Raw genomic sequence first — 22,215 nt, 5'->3', positions numbered from 1 at the left:
GCCAAAGTAAATCAGTGGCACCAAAAGCTACTGACAACTGTCTACATACCTCTTATTTTTGTTTGGCTTTAACCAGCAATTGATCTTGTTTCTGCCATGCTGAAGTGTCAGTTCCAAGAAGTCAATCATTTTTAAAGCAGTTAACTATGCATAAGCGTCTCTCCAGGAAGATATAAATATAAATACAACAATAAGTTTATATTTATATACAAGGAAGAGGAGGATGAAATTAAACGAGAAGACCCACCCTTAGAAAGACCAACAACATGCATGATTCCAAACATTTAGTAGATGAATCTGACATACCAACAGCAAGTGATTTAAGAATTATCATTTACTTGTGACTGTGAATGAAATTCTAAATACTGGTATCTAAAAAAAATTAATAAAGGTGCCTCAATGATTTTGACGCAAGTAACATTGACATCCAAAAGATTAACTCAACAATGCATATCGTAGTAGGATTTTGGTCACAACTTTACTGTGGTTGGCAACCACTAGAGGCACAACTTAAGTATCTCCATGATAAGAGAACAAATGATTTTTCATGTTGGCTACATATGCTTTTATAAGATGGCATCAACATGTTGAGAAGTATGATTCACTAAATATTCAACATGTATTTTCTTCATTGCAAAGATCAACATCAAAACCAAGAAGTAGCTTGGATCTTAACTCTAAAATCTGTAAATGTTGCCAAAACTCATAGAGAACTCAACAAAGACACATTAAATTAAAAATATATTCAACACTAACCTTGGATCTATAGGGCAATAACTTCTCAGCACTTCCAAACAAATGGATGTGGTCTTTGTGAAGATTCATGGGTATAATGATAGAAATGTATCCTGTTTCTATGATAATGACCTTACATTAAGTTACCATTCTTTTTGAGGACTTGATGTATTCCTCGAATTCTAGAATTTAAGTTACCATCCTATGCTAGGTTTTTCCACTCACAATTTCACATTTTAGACTGCTCTCTCTCTCTCTCTCTCTCTCTCTCCTCTTCTAGTTCTACATTCACCAGTTGAAACTATACCCAGATTAATTTAGAGGAAAGTACACTCTTTAATCTGAAAGAACAGATCGATTTCATGGGAGAGATGAGTTTAGAGAGCCTTTAATCACTCTCCAATTGAAGCCAGCGGAGAAGACACGAGGGATAATAGGAAGCCCTTTAGCTAGCCCATTGGAGTGAGAATATTAGGGTAACATTAGCTAAAATAGCTAACAGGATCAATATGCCTCTTCCCTTGGAGTTGCTCTAAAATAGGCAAAAAGCCAAAAAAACCTACAAAATAGCCACTTCCCAAACACCTACATAGTGTCCTGTGAATTGGTCTTTGTCAACATCTTTGTTGTGTTTGCTTTGTAATACAGATCGGCCTCAATCTTAAACGTAAGGAACCGCATATGTGCTACAAAATTTTCTCATTATATTAACAATGGGAGAGCTAATACATACGCTAGTATTTACAAAAATGTTGGACGCAAAATTTGCTCAAGTTTACATACAAAAACAAAACATAGACAACTATTAACATTTAATTATGCGTGCCATTGACAAGAAGTAGTTCCAAAATATGTGCCACTTTTCCTAACTCTCCTTTTGCCCTGAATCGTTGGCCACATTTGCAATCTTATTCATAAGCAAAAATCCATCTCTGAGTACAATCTACATAACAAACAAGATGAAATATAATTCCTATCTAAACACATACATATATGGATTTATTACACAAAAATAATACATATGCAAGCAAATACATGTTGAAAAATCTGTGGACAATATTACTTCACAACCATGACCATATTTTTTGTACAAAAGCCAGGCAACATGAATGTACAGCTCCTTTCAAAGATCATTTGACTGTAGAAGTGGGCCATATGTGCAGAGCAAATAGCAGCAGAGCTATACATGGATACATTGAATACATATTTTCGTCGAGCACAGGACACCGTCACCACCCAAGGCATAAAAATTGAGTTCATGAAAACAAAGACACAAGGTAGGCAAAAGTTGGTAATAGGAAAATAATTTATTCAAAAACATTGAAGGAGTACTCATTCCAATATTAAAAAAGGTGTTTACACTTGTGGCGTTGAACTACTGTAACAACTGTGCATTGTTAGTGTGGTATATCCCATGGCAACCTAAATAACAAAGTAGCTGAAAAGGTTTATGAAAGATTTTTGGGAGTGAGGTTACAATTGATCCAATCTATCCTCTTTTTTATGCAGGTTTATTGGAGTTCTATTTTCATCCTCCCTAAAAAGGTTGTCAAACATATTGAGAGTCTATTCAGGGCCTTTCTTTGTTGTAGGAGTGAGCTTAAGAAGTATGGTGCGAAGTTGTCTTGGAATAAAGTGTGCTCCTCTAAAAAGAAGGGGGGGGGTTTAGGTCTTAAGTCTATGGGGGTGTGGAATAAGGAAGCCATTGCTAAACGCATATGGCTTGGCCTGTGTTAATTGGTCTGGCCTAATGATTGCAATTGCTAAATCTAGTAAGGGTAATTCAGTTAGCTCTATTATTTCCAGGCTTGCTCTAAATTGCACTGTTTACCTCATTTAGCTTGAGAGAAATATTACAGTTTTTACTAAACAGAAAATTGCTAAAGAAGTTCTTGTTTTCAACATTGTTAGTATGGTCAGATTTATAATGTTATATCTGAAAAATTTAAAAAGAAATTCAAATGATTCATGGTTTTGCTCTTTATGGTCTGTTCATGGCCCCATCTATCTTTGATGGGGTTATGAACAGGGCAGTTAGCTTTCAGATGTAGCCTCTGCTATTTTATTTTATGACTTATTCACCCAAGAAAAAATAAAAAAATATTGAAAGTCATAGCAAAGAATAAATACCATCATCACTTCGGTGGCGGTGGAGTATGCTGTTGCATGTGAAGCATGGACAGAATATCAACAAGCTGGAGAGAAGACTGGCCCACGGCATGCTCAATGCATCCACATAAAGCCTCTAATGCAGTAAGTCGAGCGTCAGTGGACGTCTCTAAGTTAATGAGACGTGCATCATATGTATCCATCCGGTCGTGTAGGCAATCAAACCGTGCAACCATGGCCTGTTCAAACTGGGCAAGCTGTCCTTGAATAGTATGACCAATACCAGGTTGTGCCCCTTCACCAGTAACGGCAACATTCAACTCAGCCTCTTCGTCCATCATATCCGCACCTGCACCACAACCACCTACCCCTGACGAAGTCCCCTTCACATGCGCTTCACTCTGGGATACAGTCTTTTTTGTAATGAGACATGCATCATATGTATCCATTCGGTCGTGTAGGCAATCAAACCGTGCAACCATGGCCTGCTCAAACTGGGCAAGCTGTCCTTGAATAGTATGACCAATACCAGGTTGTGCCCCTTCACCAGTAACGGTAACATTCAACTCAGCCTCTTCGTCCATCATATCTGCACCTGCACCACAACTACCTACCCCTGACGAAGTCCTCTTCACATCCGATTCACTCTAGGATACAGTCTTTTTTGTAATGGGTTTGACAGGACACGCAAATTCATCATCTAGAAATGTAGGAATCGCAATAGACAAGAGTATCCTATTCACAAGACACCCATACGGAAGATCTAATGATTTTTTCCCTTTAAAAACCAAAATCATCTTTTCCACCGTTATTTTCGAAAAATTAATAGGGAGACCCCGATCTATACAGTATAGCACATATCCTTGGTCGTGTGAGATATTGGAACTGTGGGTAGTGACATAAACATTGGCACAGACAATGATGTTCAAAAGGCGAAAGTGAGGAATAAGCTCACGTTGCTTAATTAGAGTCCCGTCAATCCAACGCCGGGGTGTGCCACAAAGTTTAGAAGCCACCATGTCAAAGTCGGCAATTCGTTTGAGAGGTACGAACTTCAGAAATACCAAGAAATGACCGAATATATTCTTCATTTACAAAAATTGGCTTCAAACGGACCCATGTCTTGAAATCAGGAGTGATATCTGTGTTAATTGAGTGCATGTTACAATAGAATTCCCGCACCCAACTAAGATTTTGAGGGCCCGAGAACAGTAGGACATGGTCACCGCCCAAGGCATCAAAAACAGAATGAATGGGGATTGAGTCAAATGTATTAGGTTTGACATTACGCTCTAGATGGACAGTCCTAGACTCGTACAAATCTCGAAACAACTTGGGTTTCTCCTTAGACTGGAATTTCTTATTGTTATAAAAGGTACGGGACACAGTGGCCTTTTGGCATTTAGAAGATTCATTCATCACTAAAACCCCAACAACACACATATATCCACCAAGCAAGAAACCACAAAGAACCCCCCCTAATTGAGAACCCACGAACATTCATCACAGACCCAAATCCTAAATCACAGCCATAAACCATGAGCATCATTACAAACCATTAAAAACACAAATACTAAACTGCATCAAATCAAATCAAGTTATTTGCAATTACACTTGGTTCATAATGACAAACAGAGGTGATGTAATTAAAGAATAAAGTTTTTTTTGTTTTGGGCAAGTAGTCATAACACACTTGTACTTTTCCAAGGCTATTACAAACTATTACAAAATTAAAAAGGGGAACGTAATGGAAGGTTTTTGTAGTATTATATATAAAGTTGGAGCTAATCATGCATGGAATTATGCAAGCATGCCATATGTCACTTATAAACCAGAGTAGTAGATCACACAAAGTATACATTGGAATAATTAAAAGAGAAAAACAAATAAGATACTCACGTCTGGAGGTAATCATGCTTCGAATTATAAAGGCATGCCATAACCAAGCCAATGTGTTGGGAACTTCTGAATATAATACTATAGTTTTTTTCCTACTTTAATGAAACTTCATTATGGGGATGACTCTAAATCAGTGAAACCTAGTATTATTTAATTATACAACATTTTAAACTGTTCTGAACCAATTTATAAAAGTTAGTTTTATAATCAAGTTTTGGGGTTACTGGCAGATGAAATTTGTCCCAACTCTGTACATGGCTTGTATGAAATACGTAGGAACATTGTACCAAACATAATGTTATACTCAATTTGTGCTGCCAAAGTTCATAGGTGTTCATGAAATGTATGAAACAAACCACAAATTTTCAAATTAAACATGTACCTATACGTATAGATACAAACCACAAAGAAGATAAATGTATGAAACAAACCACAAATTGTTGAAATTATACGCCTTCATGAAATGTAGGAAACAAACCACAGAGGATAGAAAAAAACCAAACAAATTAAGCACGTATAGATATAGAAACACTTACCATGTACCGATGAAAAGTATGTAGCAAGGGGGTAATCCAAGAGAGAAGGTTGGATAATCAGCCATGTACAGTAGTGGCAAGGATTTGCCCTAGCAGATAGGGAACAAATCGATACAATTTGGAACGTCGAGGGGAGTAGAAATTAGGGTTTGCAATAAATGAATGCCCCTTCTGCTTAAGCAAAAAAATAGTCGCTCCAACCCACTTGTGGAGTTCGCAGCAGTTCACAAACCTGCAAATATACTGGATTCATGTTTTTTTCGCTCGAGCCATCGTCAAGTTCGCTCGAGCGTAAATTGAGGACCCCTAGCAGTTTTGCAGGCTGCGTCTAACTTTTGGGAGCATGGAATATTGGCTCAAGCCAACGTTCCTTGGCTCGAGCAGTCCCATTGCGAATTGAAAAAATCTGTAAACAAATGAAAGACAAAATTAAAACACTGTTATGCCAATTTTAAATGATTTTCCCTACTCTTTCTTAACTGCTTACTGGAATGCGAATAATGCATAATTTTTCGATTTTCCATAAAAAATTTCGACATAACTTATGTTTTGTTGCAAATTTTTTGTTTATAATATTTTTTTTTACGTCACAAAATTGGACATATACTTCAGGACAAGTCATTACTGATCAAAATTGTTAAGTAAGAAAAAAAATCTGGTTCGAATCAAGTCATTTCTTCCAAAAATGTGAAATTATTAGCGCTACGTTCAAAATTTTATCTTCAAAGACTCTTCTTTCATTTCAATATTAAAAAAAACAAAACAAAACAAAGAAATATAACCTACTAAATTAACTAGGAATGTCAAAACAAATCACCGATTTCTAAAAAAATGGTTGTCTATTTTCGTATTTTTCTTGTACCCCTGAACATGTATTTGCAACACAAGACATTTCAAATTATATAAATACACAAAATAAAATGACGAGAAAAGACGAATAAACCAAATATAGAAAAAAGAAGCTACTGAATTAACTAAGAATCTCATCAAATACATAATCACAATTTCAAATTCACAATTGATTCCCAACAATACCCTGGTTTTACCTCCTACAATCCTCAAAAACACAAGACACTTCTGTACTAATTTACAATATGAAGGCAAAGAATACAAACTCATCCCATACGAATGCCAACAAGAAGAATGAGACTATTCCCTAGGCACTTGTGAAGACGAAAACCAGAACCACAAAACAGCTATTTCTGGGATGTCGCCACTGAATTCACAATTGCAGTTGCCTTCTTCTGTAGGTCCGATTTGTTGGCTCGTACTAGTTTCTCAACTTGCTGCCCATCTCGGAAGAAAAAGAACACTGGAGTGGCTTTGATATCCCATGTTGTACTGAATTCCTGCACAATAAAACAACAGAATTTATTTCCAATGCATTTCGCCAATGGTACAGAATCATCATAATACATCAACCAAAGAATGAATCAAACAATTTTAGACCACACCTTTTGCTTATTAACAAGATGAAACTTTGTTGAACTTTAAAATTGCTCAAGTAAGGCACAAAATGAGAGGTAAGGTGTGTGAATGTCTTAGTTTGCATTAACATTGCGTAACTTACAGTTAGTTCATCAACGTCAACGGATAGGAACATTAGGATTGGGTATTTGTGAGACAGCTTGGAGTAGAATGGCACAATCACTCTACAAGGACCACACCATGATGCACTGAAGTTTTCGACCACCTGTTGAAGATTCAGTACCATTTAGCAGGAAAACCACACTCCATATACAAAACAAACTCCAATCAGGAATAAAAAAAATTTAAACGAACAGGTATATGGTACTAGTTGGCATGAATGCTCATATTCAAGAGAAAGGAAATGAGCACATTGCTTCTTTTTGTTTTTATTTTTTTTATTTTCTTATAAATAACAAAGGTGTGTTCATGATTTATTTTTTAATTAATGTTGGCTTTTCCCCATCAGTTTTTTAATATTTTTTTCTAAAATTATAGGGAGGGGTTACCAGTGGGTGGCAACCCTACCTGACCATGACCGTAGTAGCCTCTACCCGTCGGAGTCAGTTAGTTTGGAGAGGCTTAGGTATGCCTAAAGTAAATGAAGTTCCAAAGAGAACCTCCATTTAAACCGTTTTTTCATATCTAAGCATTTGGCCCCATTAGATGTCATTATTCATGAAAGAAAATTCCGCATCTTCTAAGTAACTGTGCTCATAAGCAACCCAATTCAAAACTACTATGTAGAAAAGGCCAACAATTTCAAAATGGGTTATCTCTCCAAAGGAGGCATCGATGGCATTTGTTTACAAATTCCTCTACCCAGTTCATGCACTACTGGTTATTAAAGTGAATAAAATAAGGGATAAAGTTTGCACCAAAACTAACCTCGTGCAATTGTTATCAGATCTTCATCATAGTAATGAAAAAATAAATAAATATCCACCTACTGCATAGTATGTGCTTTGGTTGTCCATTTTCGACCACCAACAAGTATAGCCTCCATCAACAAATAAATATCCCGTCTCTCTCCCATTTCTATCAACAAATGTGGTCTCCACTGCCTACAAAAGCAAAGCAGCCCAAGTTAAATGGTGCCAAATAATGAAACAGGAAAATTAAAAAAAAACTAAAACAAATACATATATTAAATCAGCAGTTGTACATTATCATCCCTAATTTTCATGTCATTCATCTCTATCAACACCAACAGTATGGCCACTGGATTATCTCAAACCACAAATTGGCGCTACACCCACTGAAGCCATTAACTAAAACGGATGTCCCACTCAATGTTTTACCTCAGCACTTACATGATTAACCTATTAAATCAACACAATATCAATAAATTGAAATCTGAAAGTAAGTTTTACACAGTCCACATATTTTCTTTGTTTGACCAATCTAATAAATAAAGTATTAAGTTTGAGTTGTGCAAAAACATAATCAATTATAATTTCCATCAACAAATTATCTGTGGAACATATATAGGAAACAAAAAGGTAAAGTACAAATCACAAACATTGTACACTAATCTGTCTCTAAAACACCACATGGCATTAATGTCTGAAGCTACTTACCAGTGTTGGTTTTCCCTAATGTGCCAATTTTCCCCCTATTCCACAACTTCTTCTATGGGTTTGTCTCCTAGGTCTCTTACTATATACTCGTTGTATATCTAGTGGTGTTGCATGTACGACGCCCTCGCCGGCTTCTTTAGAAGGTGGCAGCCCATCACCAATGGTTGCAGTACAAATATTTGATACCACCGCCGGAATCCTTCACATACCGCACTGATCTGTGAAACCCCCTGCATCCACTGCACTACTGTCATGGTCTATAGCTTAGTCTCACCCTCAGCTTCGTCCTTTACTCACACCACGACCTCGACCTCGACGGCCGCCACGACCTCTACGCCTACCCCTACCTGTCCTTCTGGTAGGTGCATGGACTTGGCCTTCCCCCTCCCACTCAATGTGGAAGTCATAGGTAATGAGTAGATCATCAAGTTCACTCAAGGTTATATGTGGAGTAGGAGATAACAGAGCTATTGTCTCATCCACATTGATCTGCAGTGGCATCAAAGATGAAGGTACTGTCAAATGGTCGGGTGTGGTCAATGTCGAACTAGAGGGCATCATATTAGAAAGACATGCAGTGGACAGTGGTGCTAAGGGAGTCACCGGGCTACTAACCTCTGTCCTGTATGGGGGTGGTGACTAGGAGGGTTCCAATATATGGCCATGGTGTGTGGATGTATGTTCGGACATGAGAGGTTCTTGCTCAGGGAAAGATTGGGATATGTAATGTGTAGATTCAATTGGGTCAAAATGCGGTATAGGCATTGCTGTAGATGGAGCATGACGTGCCAGCTATGGAAGGCCCTTCACCAAAGTGTTCCACATCAAAAGGGTCAGATCGATGTGCATGACATGGGGTAGGATGCAGTGGAGGCACTGAAGGCTCAGAGGATGGCATATTCATGTGCGGCACTAAAGTGGCTATAATATCAACTGCCATGGAAGGATCCTCGCTAAAGTGTTCAAAATCTAGTCGGTCACGTCGGTGTGCCTGTTGCAAACCATCGTACAGTAACTCTCGGATCTCAGCAATGGCATCCAAAGCATTTGTACCATCATGTATAATATGGGCTGACTCTGCTAAGTGGTAAGCCCTTGCAACTCTACGAACCTGTACGGTAATGGTAGTTGTGTTACGTAACCGTTGATGGCAACTTAAACATAGACAAACTTAAGGTAATGTAGTATTGTAGAATATAAACAACTTACCAAGCCCTCTAAACTACCCCTGATGCCTTGGTATCCGAGTGCAGCAATGTTGCTCGGATTACTCAATACTAGATGTGTATGGCGGCGAAACCATAAGATAAATGGGCCAGAGGATGTACGGACTTCATTGCTCCTCTCAGCATGGACAATGCTGTTACGTTGGTTGTTCCAATCATCTGTAAACGTCTGGTATTCTTTTGCCCAATCAATGGCCATTTTGCCATGTCTATCTCTAAAAACCATTGCCAAATGCACGTCAAACCGATCAGGCACACCCTGAACTCGTCCAAACTGTCTAAAGACCTGGTCGGGGAGATGCCACTCAATGATATTGAAGCATATTAGTGGCACTCGTGCCATCCAAATGTCTCCACCAATGATACAATACGATGGGAAGCCAGTCATGATCTTATCCTCTGTCTCGTAAGGCTCCCATATGAATTGCAATAACGAAGTAATAATTTAGAGACCAATCCGTACGGTGGAGGTTGACAAACATTAACTTGGGTGAATTGACATAAAATAATTACAAACCTCCCCCTCTATCATTCGGTTGAACTGGTCCCTAAATATGACACTACATTAGTCAATATGAGTTTGTGGCTAAAGGGAACTAGCAATAGCAACAAGGCGGGGCAGTGCCGGGGATCACACTCCCCGTCCCCGATCCCCGAAGCTACAAAACTCCTCGTCCCCGTCCCCGTCCCCAATCCCCGACAGGGAACCCATCACCCTCTCCGCCCCCGCCTCCAACGGGGATCGGGTTTCCCCGACCCCGAAAATTCCCCGTAGCTCCCTTCCTCTCTGTTTAGCTTTCTCTCTCAATAATAAATCATCAACATCATTTTCATCAACAACATCATTTTCATCAACAACATCATCAACCACAAAAAAAAAAAATTAATAATAATATGGAGACAGATTACAAATAACACACAATGACACACACACATGCATGTATATACATAAATGGCGGGATTTGATCTTCTCAGATCTAAGATATGAGATGTAAGATCTGCGATGGCGCGAAGGAGATAGGATCTACTCAAATCTGCCCAGATCTGTCATGGTGGGAATCGAAGTCGGAGTATGAAGGTTCGACAGTAGGACGGAAGAGGAGGAGGCGAGGGTGTGCGTGCTACCGTGGAGGAGGAAATGACACCGTCGCCACTGTGGAGAGAAGAGATCACACTCGCCGTCGCCATGGGGGAGAGGAGTGAGTGAGAGAGAGTAGAGAGGAATGAGTGAGAGAGGGACAGATCGGAGGAGAAACATAGGGGATGGGATATATATGTGAATGAATAAAGGGGTATGATGGTAATTTCATTTCGGGAAGACTCGGGGACGGGACCGGGCCGGGTTCGGGGTTGTGATAGCTATCCCCGTCCCCGGCCCGAAACTGATCGAGGATTCAATTTTAAATACCGTCCCCGGCCCGTCAGGAGTATTTTTCGGGAAAAAACCACTCTTATTGGGGACGGGGGGTCGGGTCCCCGTCAGGCGGGGTTCAAATTGCCATCCCTAAAGGGAACCCTCCACCTGTAAGCTCTCGGGCCAGGTGGTAATTACTGGTTTGCCTCCCTTATGGCCAGCTCACTATCAGCAATGTTAGACTTCCTATTGGGGGTGATCCTGCTCAATCTCTCTCATGCCCAAACCTACAATGAATGATGACATTATTAATTTATTACACTAGGTATTTTACAAAACATGACAATTCAAAATATTAGATAAAAGTACAAGTCATTGCAACTCACTTGTAATAGCACAAGTAGCCCAGCCATCTCCTTTGTATCAGACTTAGTCGTTCGACACAACATCCTATACAAATATGCCAATGTGGCACCACCCCAACTGAACTTGTGTATACGGTCAAAGTTTCTAAGTAATGGCAAAAACACCATCTTTACTATGTTTTGTGACTTATCAGGGACTAGCACCCCCCCCAATAAGCCACATAATGTAGGCTCGAGCGTAATGATAAATCATCTCATCTGTCGCATCATGTAGAAGTTCACGGAAATGATCTGATATCCATTTCAATTTAAGCGAGGAGCCTATGAAGTCTTCTTGTATAGGTGTGTAGACGCGCCCGAACGTCCCAGGAGGGAAATCCTGTTTTATTCATTGGGCTCACTACAATTCGGACTCAATGTCGCGGTCCTGTATCTAATCTCGCGGAGTGCAATGCAAGACCGATGAATCATCAAAGAGTCCAAATCCGGCAAATCGTTTTGAAAAACAGATTTTTAGAAAGAAGTGCCAAACATGGACTACTTTGCCAGATATAGAGTCGCCACCTGAATATTTTATTTTGGGGGAATTTAGGAAACCTTGACTCATGTCTAAGGCCACGTGTCCGTCATCACCAAAGTTGCCTCGGCTCAGGAACTTGGGTACGATTGGGGAAGGTCACTTCGTGAGCACCCCCGCTCGCCCGATCAAAGATCGGCCTCTACTAACCATGATATTGAGTTTTGAAAACATCATGTGCTCTTATTCCGGTTTATTAGCCTAGGATTACTATGTGATGCGCACAGCATACAAGTATAGACTGGATTGCCTAATTTGGAACAAAGCATCGCATGTCCGTTTATTTTGAAAATAGATTGAAGTTTGCTACTCGCAAGTAGGCTAAAACACGGGTTTCGACGAATTATTCCAATTCAAGCAACCCAACCTTCACCCATAGGCAAACAGGCAGGTATATCACATAAACAGTTAGCCTCATGGCAAGCATGCTATCATGGCAACACTCACACGCATGCAAGGATGCTAAAGCATAAACACTTACCGAGTACTCCGAGCCAAAGAAAGAAGCTAATTAGAAATCATGCATGAATCCTATCTATACTAAGAATGCCTAATGCAACACATGCAAAAATACAACTACAATAGGCTCGGCTATTCTAAGATGACATATGAGATGCAACAATCGATACATGTATTCAACTTGGAATTGAAATACAATGCAGTTAGCATGATGCGTCGAGCCCGGTGCATGCAAGACAAATAAATGGATGCAAACATGTGAGCATAAGTATTCTAATTGAAACGTGCCCTAAACTAACCATCATAAGCTGATAAATAAAAGGGAGAAAGACGTGGGGTTGGAAGACATGCATCACACACACGCACACTTATTACAACATTGCCCTCTCTCGGAGGGTCCGAATGAATAGTACAGAATAAACTAGCTAATCTAAGCCAATTAAACTAATTATTACACAATATTAATCAATTAATGAATTAACTAAGTAAGCGAATAAACTAGCATGCAATGCTACATGAAATGGACTGCCTCAGCTCTACTCGGAATGATGAAAGATGCATGCATGCTCGAGTTGTCTTGTCGGGAAATCCATCGCGATGCCCCAATTTGCCTCTGTTTGCAACTGGTTCCGGAACATTGTACAAAGCTCCAAAAGGCTGCTGACCTGTTTTTGCTACTGGTTTCCGGTTTGCTGCAACAAAGAGTGAGAAAGGGGCATGGCAAAGTATTTTCAACATATGTGTGCATGACCACTCTCCCCGTCATTGCATAGGCTCTAGGGAATGTGATCCTCGATCCTCATGCCACCAATCATGCCTCTCGATGTATGATGGCCGAGGAGTCGGGTTGCACGACTCGATGTAAAATGAATGCACGTATAAACACAACAAGGCCTAAACTCCATCATGGGTAATCCGGAGTGTTGGCGACCAGGAATCGAGGCACGTTTCGTCACTTGGAGTACGAAACATCCCTCGTTTCTCGTGTTTAGGCTAAACCCTACTCCAAACACAATACAATACACATGGCATTCATGAATGCAACTCTAACATGCAATCTAAACATAATGCCACTAAATGATGCAAACATGCAGATGATGATATGCAAACACGCTAATAGCATACACAATGCTATGGAATAATCAATGGCATACTCAATGCACACGAAAACTAGATGGCATACGCAATGCACACATAGAGACTAACAATGGAATGATCAAGGCATACACAATGCAATGAAAAGTCATGTAACAACATGGACTAAATGGCATATACAATGCAAGATGGACTTAAACCAAGATAGATGAGCCTTAGCCACACCCAAATCAGTGGCCAAACATGATGAAATTAAGGCAACAACACTTATGCAAACATGCACAATGCAAGGGATCAAACCTAAGGCACAAAGTGCAACTCTGCTAAGGCATGGCAAGGGATGAAACATGGCATACAATAACGCATTCTCTAGCTCTGAAATGACATGCAAGATGGTCCCAAATCATGCAAATACCTCACACAATGCATGCTAGATGGCCCGAATACCGAAACTTGTGAAGTGGATTACACTATAGGCATGCAAAGCAATGCACAAATGATCAAACCACCCCCAAACAGTCCCTATGCAGGTCCAAGACAGTGGGAAAATGGCCTAAAATGATGGCGAAAAATGCATGGAAATGAAGCTCATGCAATGGCCCATAAATGAGGCATTTAAGCACGACTCTCAAACACATTTGAAGAGTGGAAAAACATGGGAATATGGCAAGTGTTTATGCTCTGAAATGACATGCTCAATGACCCCAAAACATGAAAACACCACCATTCAAGCATGCAAGAAGCTTCAAAACTCAAAGCTAGGCATGGGCATTACACTACAACTATGCATAGCAAGCATCATTCAACCATGAGGCATGAAAATAGAGCTAAGGCAGTCCAAAACATGCACAAAATTAGTTTAGGGCATGGCCAAAAAGTGCTAGAATCAAGGGCCAAAACAACATGCAACACAAGCTAGTGAAGAGGGTTTACACTACAAGTATATAAAGCAATCAAAAGGCCACTAAACCAGCAAAATTTAAAGGTATGGCATGCCAAATAAAGCCCAAAAACCCACTGAAACATGGTCAATGCATGCAAGAATGAAGTGCTACTTTGATAAGCCATGCAAGGGATTGTTCTACACATGCAAGAAGGACATCTAATATGGTGAAACCAGCTCTGGACAGAGCCTATGCAGGTCCTAAAACTCACTGAAAATGGCCTGAAACATGCTCAAGAAGTGTGCAAATATAGGCCCCTTTGTAAGGCCAAAAAATGCCAACAAACAAGACAAGGAGAGAGAGGGTCACCCCTCTCTGATTTTGGCTCTCAAAATAGTAGAAGGACAAACAAAGCTCAATACAAAGGCCTAGATGCATGGCTCAAAACAAGGTGAAAACAAGCATGCAAGGGAGTAGACGACCCCCAACAGAAAAATGACCTTAAACAAACATGTAAAGGACCTCAAAATAAAACTTTTTTCAATTTATGACAAAGCCCAAAATGCTTGCAAGTAAGGCTAAAAGATGAAGCAAAATAAGAACCAAAAGAGGGAATAAGAGTGTTACCCTTGTAGCCAAGAACTCCAGCAGCTTCTGGACCAAAAATGCAACCCCTTAGCCTCTAAAAACAACCTCCAAGAACCTCCAAGCAATGGTGGAAGGGTTAGGCTATAGATTTGTATGCAAAAGGGTCAAGAACTTCACACTTTAGGGCTCAAAGTAGAGAGATACAAAGAGAGATATGGTGTATGCCTCTCAATAACTTCTGAACCTTTGCTAATGAGGGAGAGGCCCTCCTTTATAGCCAAAGAGGTTCAAAGCTTCTCCTAGAAGCTTAAAACCAAGTTTGAAGATCCTCCATACATGTGTATAGAGGATCAATTCTGTGCCTTCCAGCTGGCACAGCTGGCAACAACTCGCAGAGACAAGACAGGGAGGATTAGGCCGACCAATTCAGGTGGTCGGCCGACCACTTCCTCTGGTCGGCCGACCAGTTCAAAAGGTCCAAGGTGGTCGACCATCCCCTGTGATGAAGCCCCAGAAGTTATCTTTCCAATGGCGCCAGCCTTGCATTAAAATTCCAACTGTGCAAAAAGTTATGCCTGTTTTGGTGAAGCCGCGCAAATTCGGTCCAACCGGATTGATGCCCTACTTCAACCAACCATATCTCCCCCGTTCGGACTTGGCTTTAGGAGATTCTTGAGTGTAAAATGAAGCCCCAGAAGTCTCCTTTCCAACAGTAATGGCCTCATATCTTAAATCCAAGTGTACAAATGAATAGGCCCGATTCAGCGAGGGCTGCTCGACTCTCTCTTAACGGTTCATGCCCATTTTCTTCCCCAACTGGATTTCTCCCATTTTCTCCTATTTTCCTCAAATTCAAACCCCTAAGCAAGGTGTTTTGAAATATTTTTCAAAGATTCCATCTCTCTTTCATTCATTTCCACTTTGTCCTGGCTCGGTTTACCGAAAAGCGCGACATTTAACAAAATGTGAGCCTCAAGACATTGTAGGAACTTTATTTCAAAAATATTTCGAAAGAGAGGGTTTTAAGATCTAAAATATTTTGATCAAGAAATGGGGTGTGAGGTTAGGGTTTCACTCTCCTCTTACCGAAGAAATCGAACCTTTGCCCTGCTCAAATTTCTCCACCAAGTAAACCATTAGTAGTGCCCAAGTCTTAAGGGCGATCAAAAATGGGGTGTCTACAAGGTGCTGCTCCTAAGAACTCCGCGCATAAGGCTATCAAGTCGTCGAACTTGTTTCCTGGGTCCCTACCACTGACCACGTCTCCGTCAATGGGTAGGTCAAACAGAAGAGGCACATCCTGTAATGTAACTGTGGCCTCTCCGACAAGGAAATGAAATGTATGCGTCTCTATGCGCCACCTCTCTACGAGAGTTGTAACGAGATGGTGGTCTAATCGACTATGATCGATCTGGTAGACCCCATAGAACCCCGCACACAGTAGGAAACACAAGACTCTATGGTCCAAGGCAGTGTCCCATAAGCTCGAATCAGATCGTCGACATTTCAATTTCGGCTGATCTTTTGCCTGCACAAGACAACATTGTCAGTATGAAACTTAAATTTAAAACAAATCACATTTTTCAGCCCTTATAGTGAATCAATCTCATGATCTATATTTTCACACATAGACAAATGTCCCATCCCCAATTAAAAACACATTTTTTTTTGTTATATAGATTGACAACAACAAATGTACTACTTTATGTATCTATTTGAAGATGATGAAACTAACGACATTTAGTAGACGCAGTCATATAAAAACAATTTACGTTACACTTTCAATTTAAACAATTAAATTTTCAAAAGGAATACAGTTTGACATTATATCATATAACAACTGGAGTGTTTGTGTAGTATTGAAATATCGTTTAAAAATAAATAAATAATTCATACTAACTGACGCCATATTGTATTGGCTCAATGGGCATGAATCAATAATGGGATCTCCTCCGGTAAATGAGTCATAGACTTACACAAGTTTTCATATATGAAAATCAATATCCAATAACTAGAAGTTTGAAAATATTACATACATATGCTGACAAAATTTTAGTACGACTTGACAATATATCACGGGCATACAAAATGCAAAAAGTGAGCAACAACAATTTTGATGGGTTGCACAAAATGAATAAGTTAAAATAATATCACGGGTGTGTGTTCTTCCACAAGAACCCCTGATATGAATTATCGCAACCATGTCATATCCTCTAACTATTTATAAATAACAGTTCCCCAAGTACAATCATTTTCTAACCCATGTCAATAGTTATTTACAACCCATTCATATATTTTTATTTGTTATGTTCAAAAAATGTCTTCAAGGGGTGTAGGCAGTTCACAGCGTCGAAGTGGATCAAAAGTGTGGCTACTACCTCTATTTAGTTATGACTATATGAGTGAAAAATACTCTAGCCTGAAGGATTATTACACTGGTATTCGGGCATAATGGGCGTTCAAGGTAACGGAGCAGGAGAGTTTGTTTACTGATCTACGTAACTTAGCGGTACCGGTACCTCATCGTCTGTCATTAAGCATGCGTAGACAAAATGTGGGTGACTATGAGCAAGCAGTCAACAAAATTAAAAAGGAGAACAACAGAATGTTGCTGTGGAGATGTCGACATTTCATGCTTCAACTAGCCACCGAAATGGTAGAAGCTAGCAACAGAGAATTGACTATAACAGAGCAAAATAATGTCTTAAACAATGATAAATATCTCTCAGACTACTGCATGTCAGATAAGGAATGACAAATCAAACATCAAAGTGGTGTTGTTCAATATGTGTGTGTGTCGTACTTTATTGTATGTTGTTCGTCTGTAACCGTCCATTGCACTATGTCTTACTGTTTTATGTTGGGTCTATGTTGTTTGTGTGTAACTGTCCACTACACTGTTGGCGTGTGTATCGGGTGTACGTTATTAACCATCCATTGCACTATGTGTTACTGTTTGGTCCAATATTAAGTTTATGACAAGTCATTACTGTTTGGTCCATTGTAGTACAATCTTACTATTTGGTCCATGACTTGCAAATTTCTCATTGCATTGGTAACGGGTGGATAAAAAATATTACAATGTATGTTATCTCTTTTCAGCATACATCCAACCAAGTTTATTCATTAGCATCATTATAATTTAGTATCACAATGTAAGGTTCGTATATTGTTTTCAAAATAATGTTCCATAATCAATTTAAGGGAAGAAACAATTAAGACTGTAGAGTATAAGGAGCAAACGTATGAGATGTGCTGAACAGCCACATTTCCCATGGAAGTATAGAACCATTTAATTTGTCAAGTATAGAAGTAACTGGCAAACTAAAATAATAAACAGTTACAATATAATCATGCATATGTCATATGATGATCTTTACAATAACGCAAGACAAATAATGTTGTGCAATTTCAGTGAAACTAGTATAGAAGCGATAATTGGAAACAATATAGACAGTTTGTTTCACATTGTAAATTCTCATTTTATTTATAACTTGTAGGTAACCATTACAAAGCCATTACAAGAGAAATCGTTTGGTAAAACATCGAAACACTTTCATTCATTATCATCATTATCTGACATCTCAATGTCTGATTGATAATAGCATCCATGCTCCAAGAGAAATATTGTTGCACATCATCCATTAACCCATCTTCAGCACGCTCATTCGTGGTCTTCTGCAGTTCGAAACTTTGCAAACGTTGGGTCATGCGATTAACTTCATCGCGAATACGATGCAATGCCCATTGCAACAACTGTGGAGTGTCAATTGGCATAAGCATGGCTAATCGTCGAGGAAATTTAATATGAACTTCACGACATAGCTCAACGAGAACGCTTGCTCGAGTTATGCGAAATTCCCACTCAGCTGTCATGGTATTGACAGTGTGATGTGAGTAACGCAAATTCAGATTTAATGGGTATTGAAATTCATCTCCATCTGCAACCCAATGGCAACCCATTGCTAAATATAGATCAACCACCGTATATGTCATGATGATATCTCTCGATTTTTGTATAAACATATAGGTCTGCTATGGTGTGATACTTATAGCGAACATTGGGCACAATAGTGCAAACATGCAGAACACATAAAATGGAGATGGACGCGCTTACTCATGTCTTCGTAATTCGAGAAACTGACACCAACTAGTCATTACAATAAACTACACATGGAGTTGAATGACTAGTCAAAATGTTGTAAGACAGTTCTCATGTCGACATTTTTTATGTGGGAAAACGTGAATCAACTTTAAATGAGTTTTCACTTCAATATGAAGTGACTAGTCAGACTATATTGAAGGGTGTGAAGCTGATTGCATTGAAGTAGTAAAAATATCTATATAATAAAGCAGGACGATTTTTGAATTTATCCTACACACATTTGTCCTACTAGGACATTTGGATGGCTCAGATCTATTCAAATTATAAAACAACGGCTGAGATATATATTTTTCAAAAAATATATTACATGTACATTTTCTATTTTCCCGCTTCTCTCTCACTTTTTCCTTTTCTCACCCATCCTTCTATGATCTCGTAATCCAACATTCCTCTCTCTTTTCTTTTTATTTTTTTTATTTTCTCCCATTTTTATTTTTCTATCTATTTTTTTTTTTATTTTCTCCTTTTTGTTTACTTATTTGTTATTAATATTATATGGAAAAGTCTACGATCCCAAAATTATGAGCCAGATTTTACTGTGTGTAGTGAAGATTGAATTAATGAATTTTATAGTCTACAAATTAAATGATATTGAATACATGATAGATTTCATAAATTTAGATCTCATATGAATCTTCAACATCTATATAATAAAGCATGATGGTTTTTGAATTTGTCCTACACACATTTATCCTACTTGGACGTTTGGATGGCGCAGATCTATTCAAATTATAAAACAACAGCTGAGATACAATTTGCATATAATTATATAAGCAAAAGCATTATTGTATGTATGCCCGTGGAAATTGTATGTATGGCAGGCACATCTATCTATCTAGCTATCTAGCTATACATTATATGAGCAAAAACGAGTTTTCATGAGGAGTTTTGTGAGAACTCCAAAATTTTATAATAAATTTGTGATTTTATCAAATTAAAAAATAAATTTAAATAGTGTTGGGATTACAATTATATTCTAATCCTGATATTATTTGCACCGTACCTTTAGGCATGGGCATACGTTAGTTATTTAATATTACTGAATATTGATTCATTGAATATCACATGAACCATCAAGTCAGGTTAATGTGTGATCACCCCACATGCCGACAAGGACTTCTTACAGCAAATAAGGATCACATGAAAGAAGTACCAAGGTCTGAAGAGGGTTTGAAACAGATTTGAAATACAATACTTAACTTTTTACAAGAACTAAGCATTTACCAATATGTAATAAATTTCAGAGCAGCGATTGACTTGATAACATGGGCTTCCTCCCGTAATTCATTATTTCAAAATAGAACAACAATTTAGAACTTAACAAAATGTGGCAAACCATTGAATATGACATACATTTATATTGGTGATTATTAATTCAATTCACAATATTTGCATTCTTGTAATATCACACCAAGTAAGGACAGAAGGACAGATAAACAGGTGTCCATGGAGGTCAGGACACAATGGACCATCAATGCACCAAAGTGTTAACAATGCAATACACGAACATTTCTGAAAAACTAAGCAGTAAAGGATAGCTGAAAAAAAATTAATTAAAAATTCCATTTGAAGAGATTTGCCATATTTGGTCAAATCAATGTCATCATTAATCGACATTTTCTAATTCAAGTGGTAAACACATTATCAAATTACTAAATACTGCTTCATTGAATAATACAAATTGCAATTCAAAAAATGAAACAAGTTGTGTGGCACTAATATGTAAACTAGACAAAAAACTACTATCGAATCGATCAGATTCTCGCTGGACATTTTCTCTTATCATGCCCTCTCTACAAACACAAACTGCAATGGTGCATTTCCCTTTGTCTGGAGGTATCCATTTCGTCATGGATGCGGCTATGTTGAGGACGACCCGTTTTAACCTCACGTTGTCGGTATGGGATAGCAAGCAAAGTTGGGTAATCATCGTTATGCCAATATTGCTCGTGCGGCATACGCCTAAACTTTTGCACGAATATACGCTTGTGGACTTCCAACCTATACTCTGCTGTGACGAAAGAAAAAGGGTCATCACCCAAGTCTGCTGTCACAACAAGCATGTGGGACACATGGCAAGTGAAATAATGTGTACTTCTCATATGAACAACGCGGTGGTCAAAGACTGACTATTTGACGAGCACCACCCACCATCCCATGCGATGCTATCCTTACCTCATATTCCTCTATTCCCCTACAGATAAAATGTATGTACGTGGATTAATATTGAGGGTATGTTCAAATATAGACTAACATGAATGACCGATGAGTGCGAAATGATAATGTGTTGTGAATGCCGTGCATCTAATGAAATTTACCTATTAATCGGTACCAACATATGGACATTCGCTTTAGCTTGGTGCTCGTCAATCCATCTTTGAATGTTAGTCGTGTACAAATGACCCCGATTACTCGCATTTTCAGCAATGGTCCTGCTCTCGTCAAAATATTTGACGAGCCGATAAAAACTTATCTCAACAGATGCTATAATCGGGACACTACGTGCACCTTTGAGTACACCATTGAAGCCCTCTATATGGTTTGTCGTCAATATGCCCCAACGACAACAACCATTATAGCACAATGTCCAACGAATAGGGTTCATCCAACTAAACCACCGTTCAGCATTCTTCTCTAGCTTGTAGATATCCTCCATAATCTTGTTAAATTTCCGCACTTGCCGTGCAGAACCAGCTCTCCACACAAGATCCTTGGCTACTGTATTGCCAAATCTTTCATTGAAATTGCTACATACATCTCACAAGCAATACCTATGGTAACCTCTTGGTTGCACTATTACATTGTCCTAAATTCTAGACATGACACCAAGCAAAGCCATGTGTCGATTGGATATCAATGTCACCCCCTCTCGGTCACGGCACACATGTCGCCGAAGGAGATTAATAAACCAACCCCAACTCTTGATCATCTCCTTGTCAACAACGGCAAAGGTAAGAGGTATAATCTTGTCTGCAGCAGTCACTGTAATGGCCGCAACAATCTTGCCTTCGTATTTCCCGTACAAGTATGTGCTGTCAATGCATATCACTGGACGACAGTACTTGAAGCCTTCTATTACTGGTTTAAATGCCCAGAACACATAGTTTATGTACATTTCAGTACCGATTGAGGTAGATTACAATTTAGGGATCATGTCCCACATGACAACTATGCCT

At 39.0% G+C, this 22,215-nt stretch overlaps 1 protein-coding gene across 1 annotated transcript; it reads right to left on the bottom strand.

The window, feature by feature from the left end:
* Window positions 1-6,475: 6,475 nt before the first annotated feature.
* Window positions 6,476-8,580, bottom strand: LOC145803990 (thioredoxin H-type-like). The gene is made up of 4 exons (XM_082897395.1): window positions 8,536-8,580; window positions 8,048-8,068; window positions 6,850-6,972; window positions 6,476-6,628 (listed from the first exon to the last, which is right to left on the bottom strand). The coding sequence occupies exons 1-4, from the start codon at window positions 8,578-8,580 to the stop codon at window positions 6,476-6,478; spliced, it is 342 nt and encodes a 113-aa protein (XP_082753521.1).
* Window positions 8,581-22,215: the final 13,635 nt, after the last annotated feature.

The sequence above is a fragment of the Camellia sinensis genome, chromosome 12 (genome assembly GCF_055761805.1).
Source record: "Camellia sinensis isolate YWXY chromosome 12, ASM5576180v1, whole genome shotgun sequence".
NCBI classification, from domain to species: Eukaryota; Viridiplantae; Streptophyta; class Magnoliopsida; order Ericales; family Theaceae; genus Camellia; species Camellia sinensis.
The sequence above is the reverse complement of the archived record's forward strand: the minus strand, read 5'-3'. Positions and strand labels throughout refer to the sequence as shown.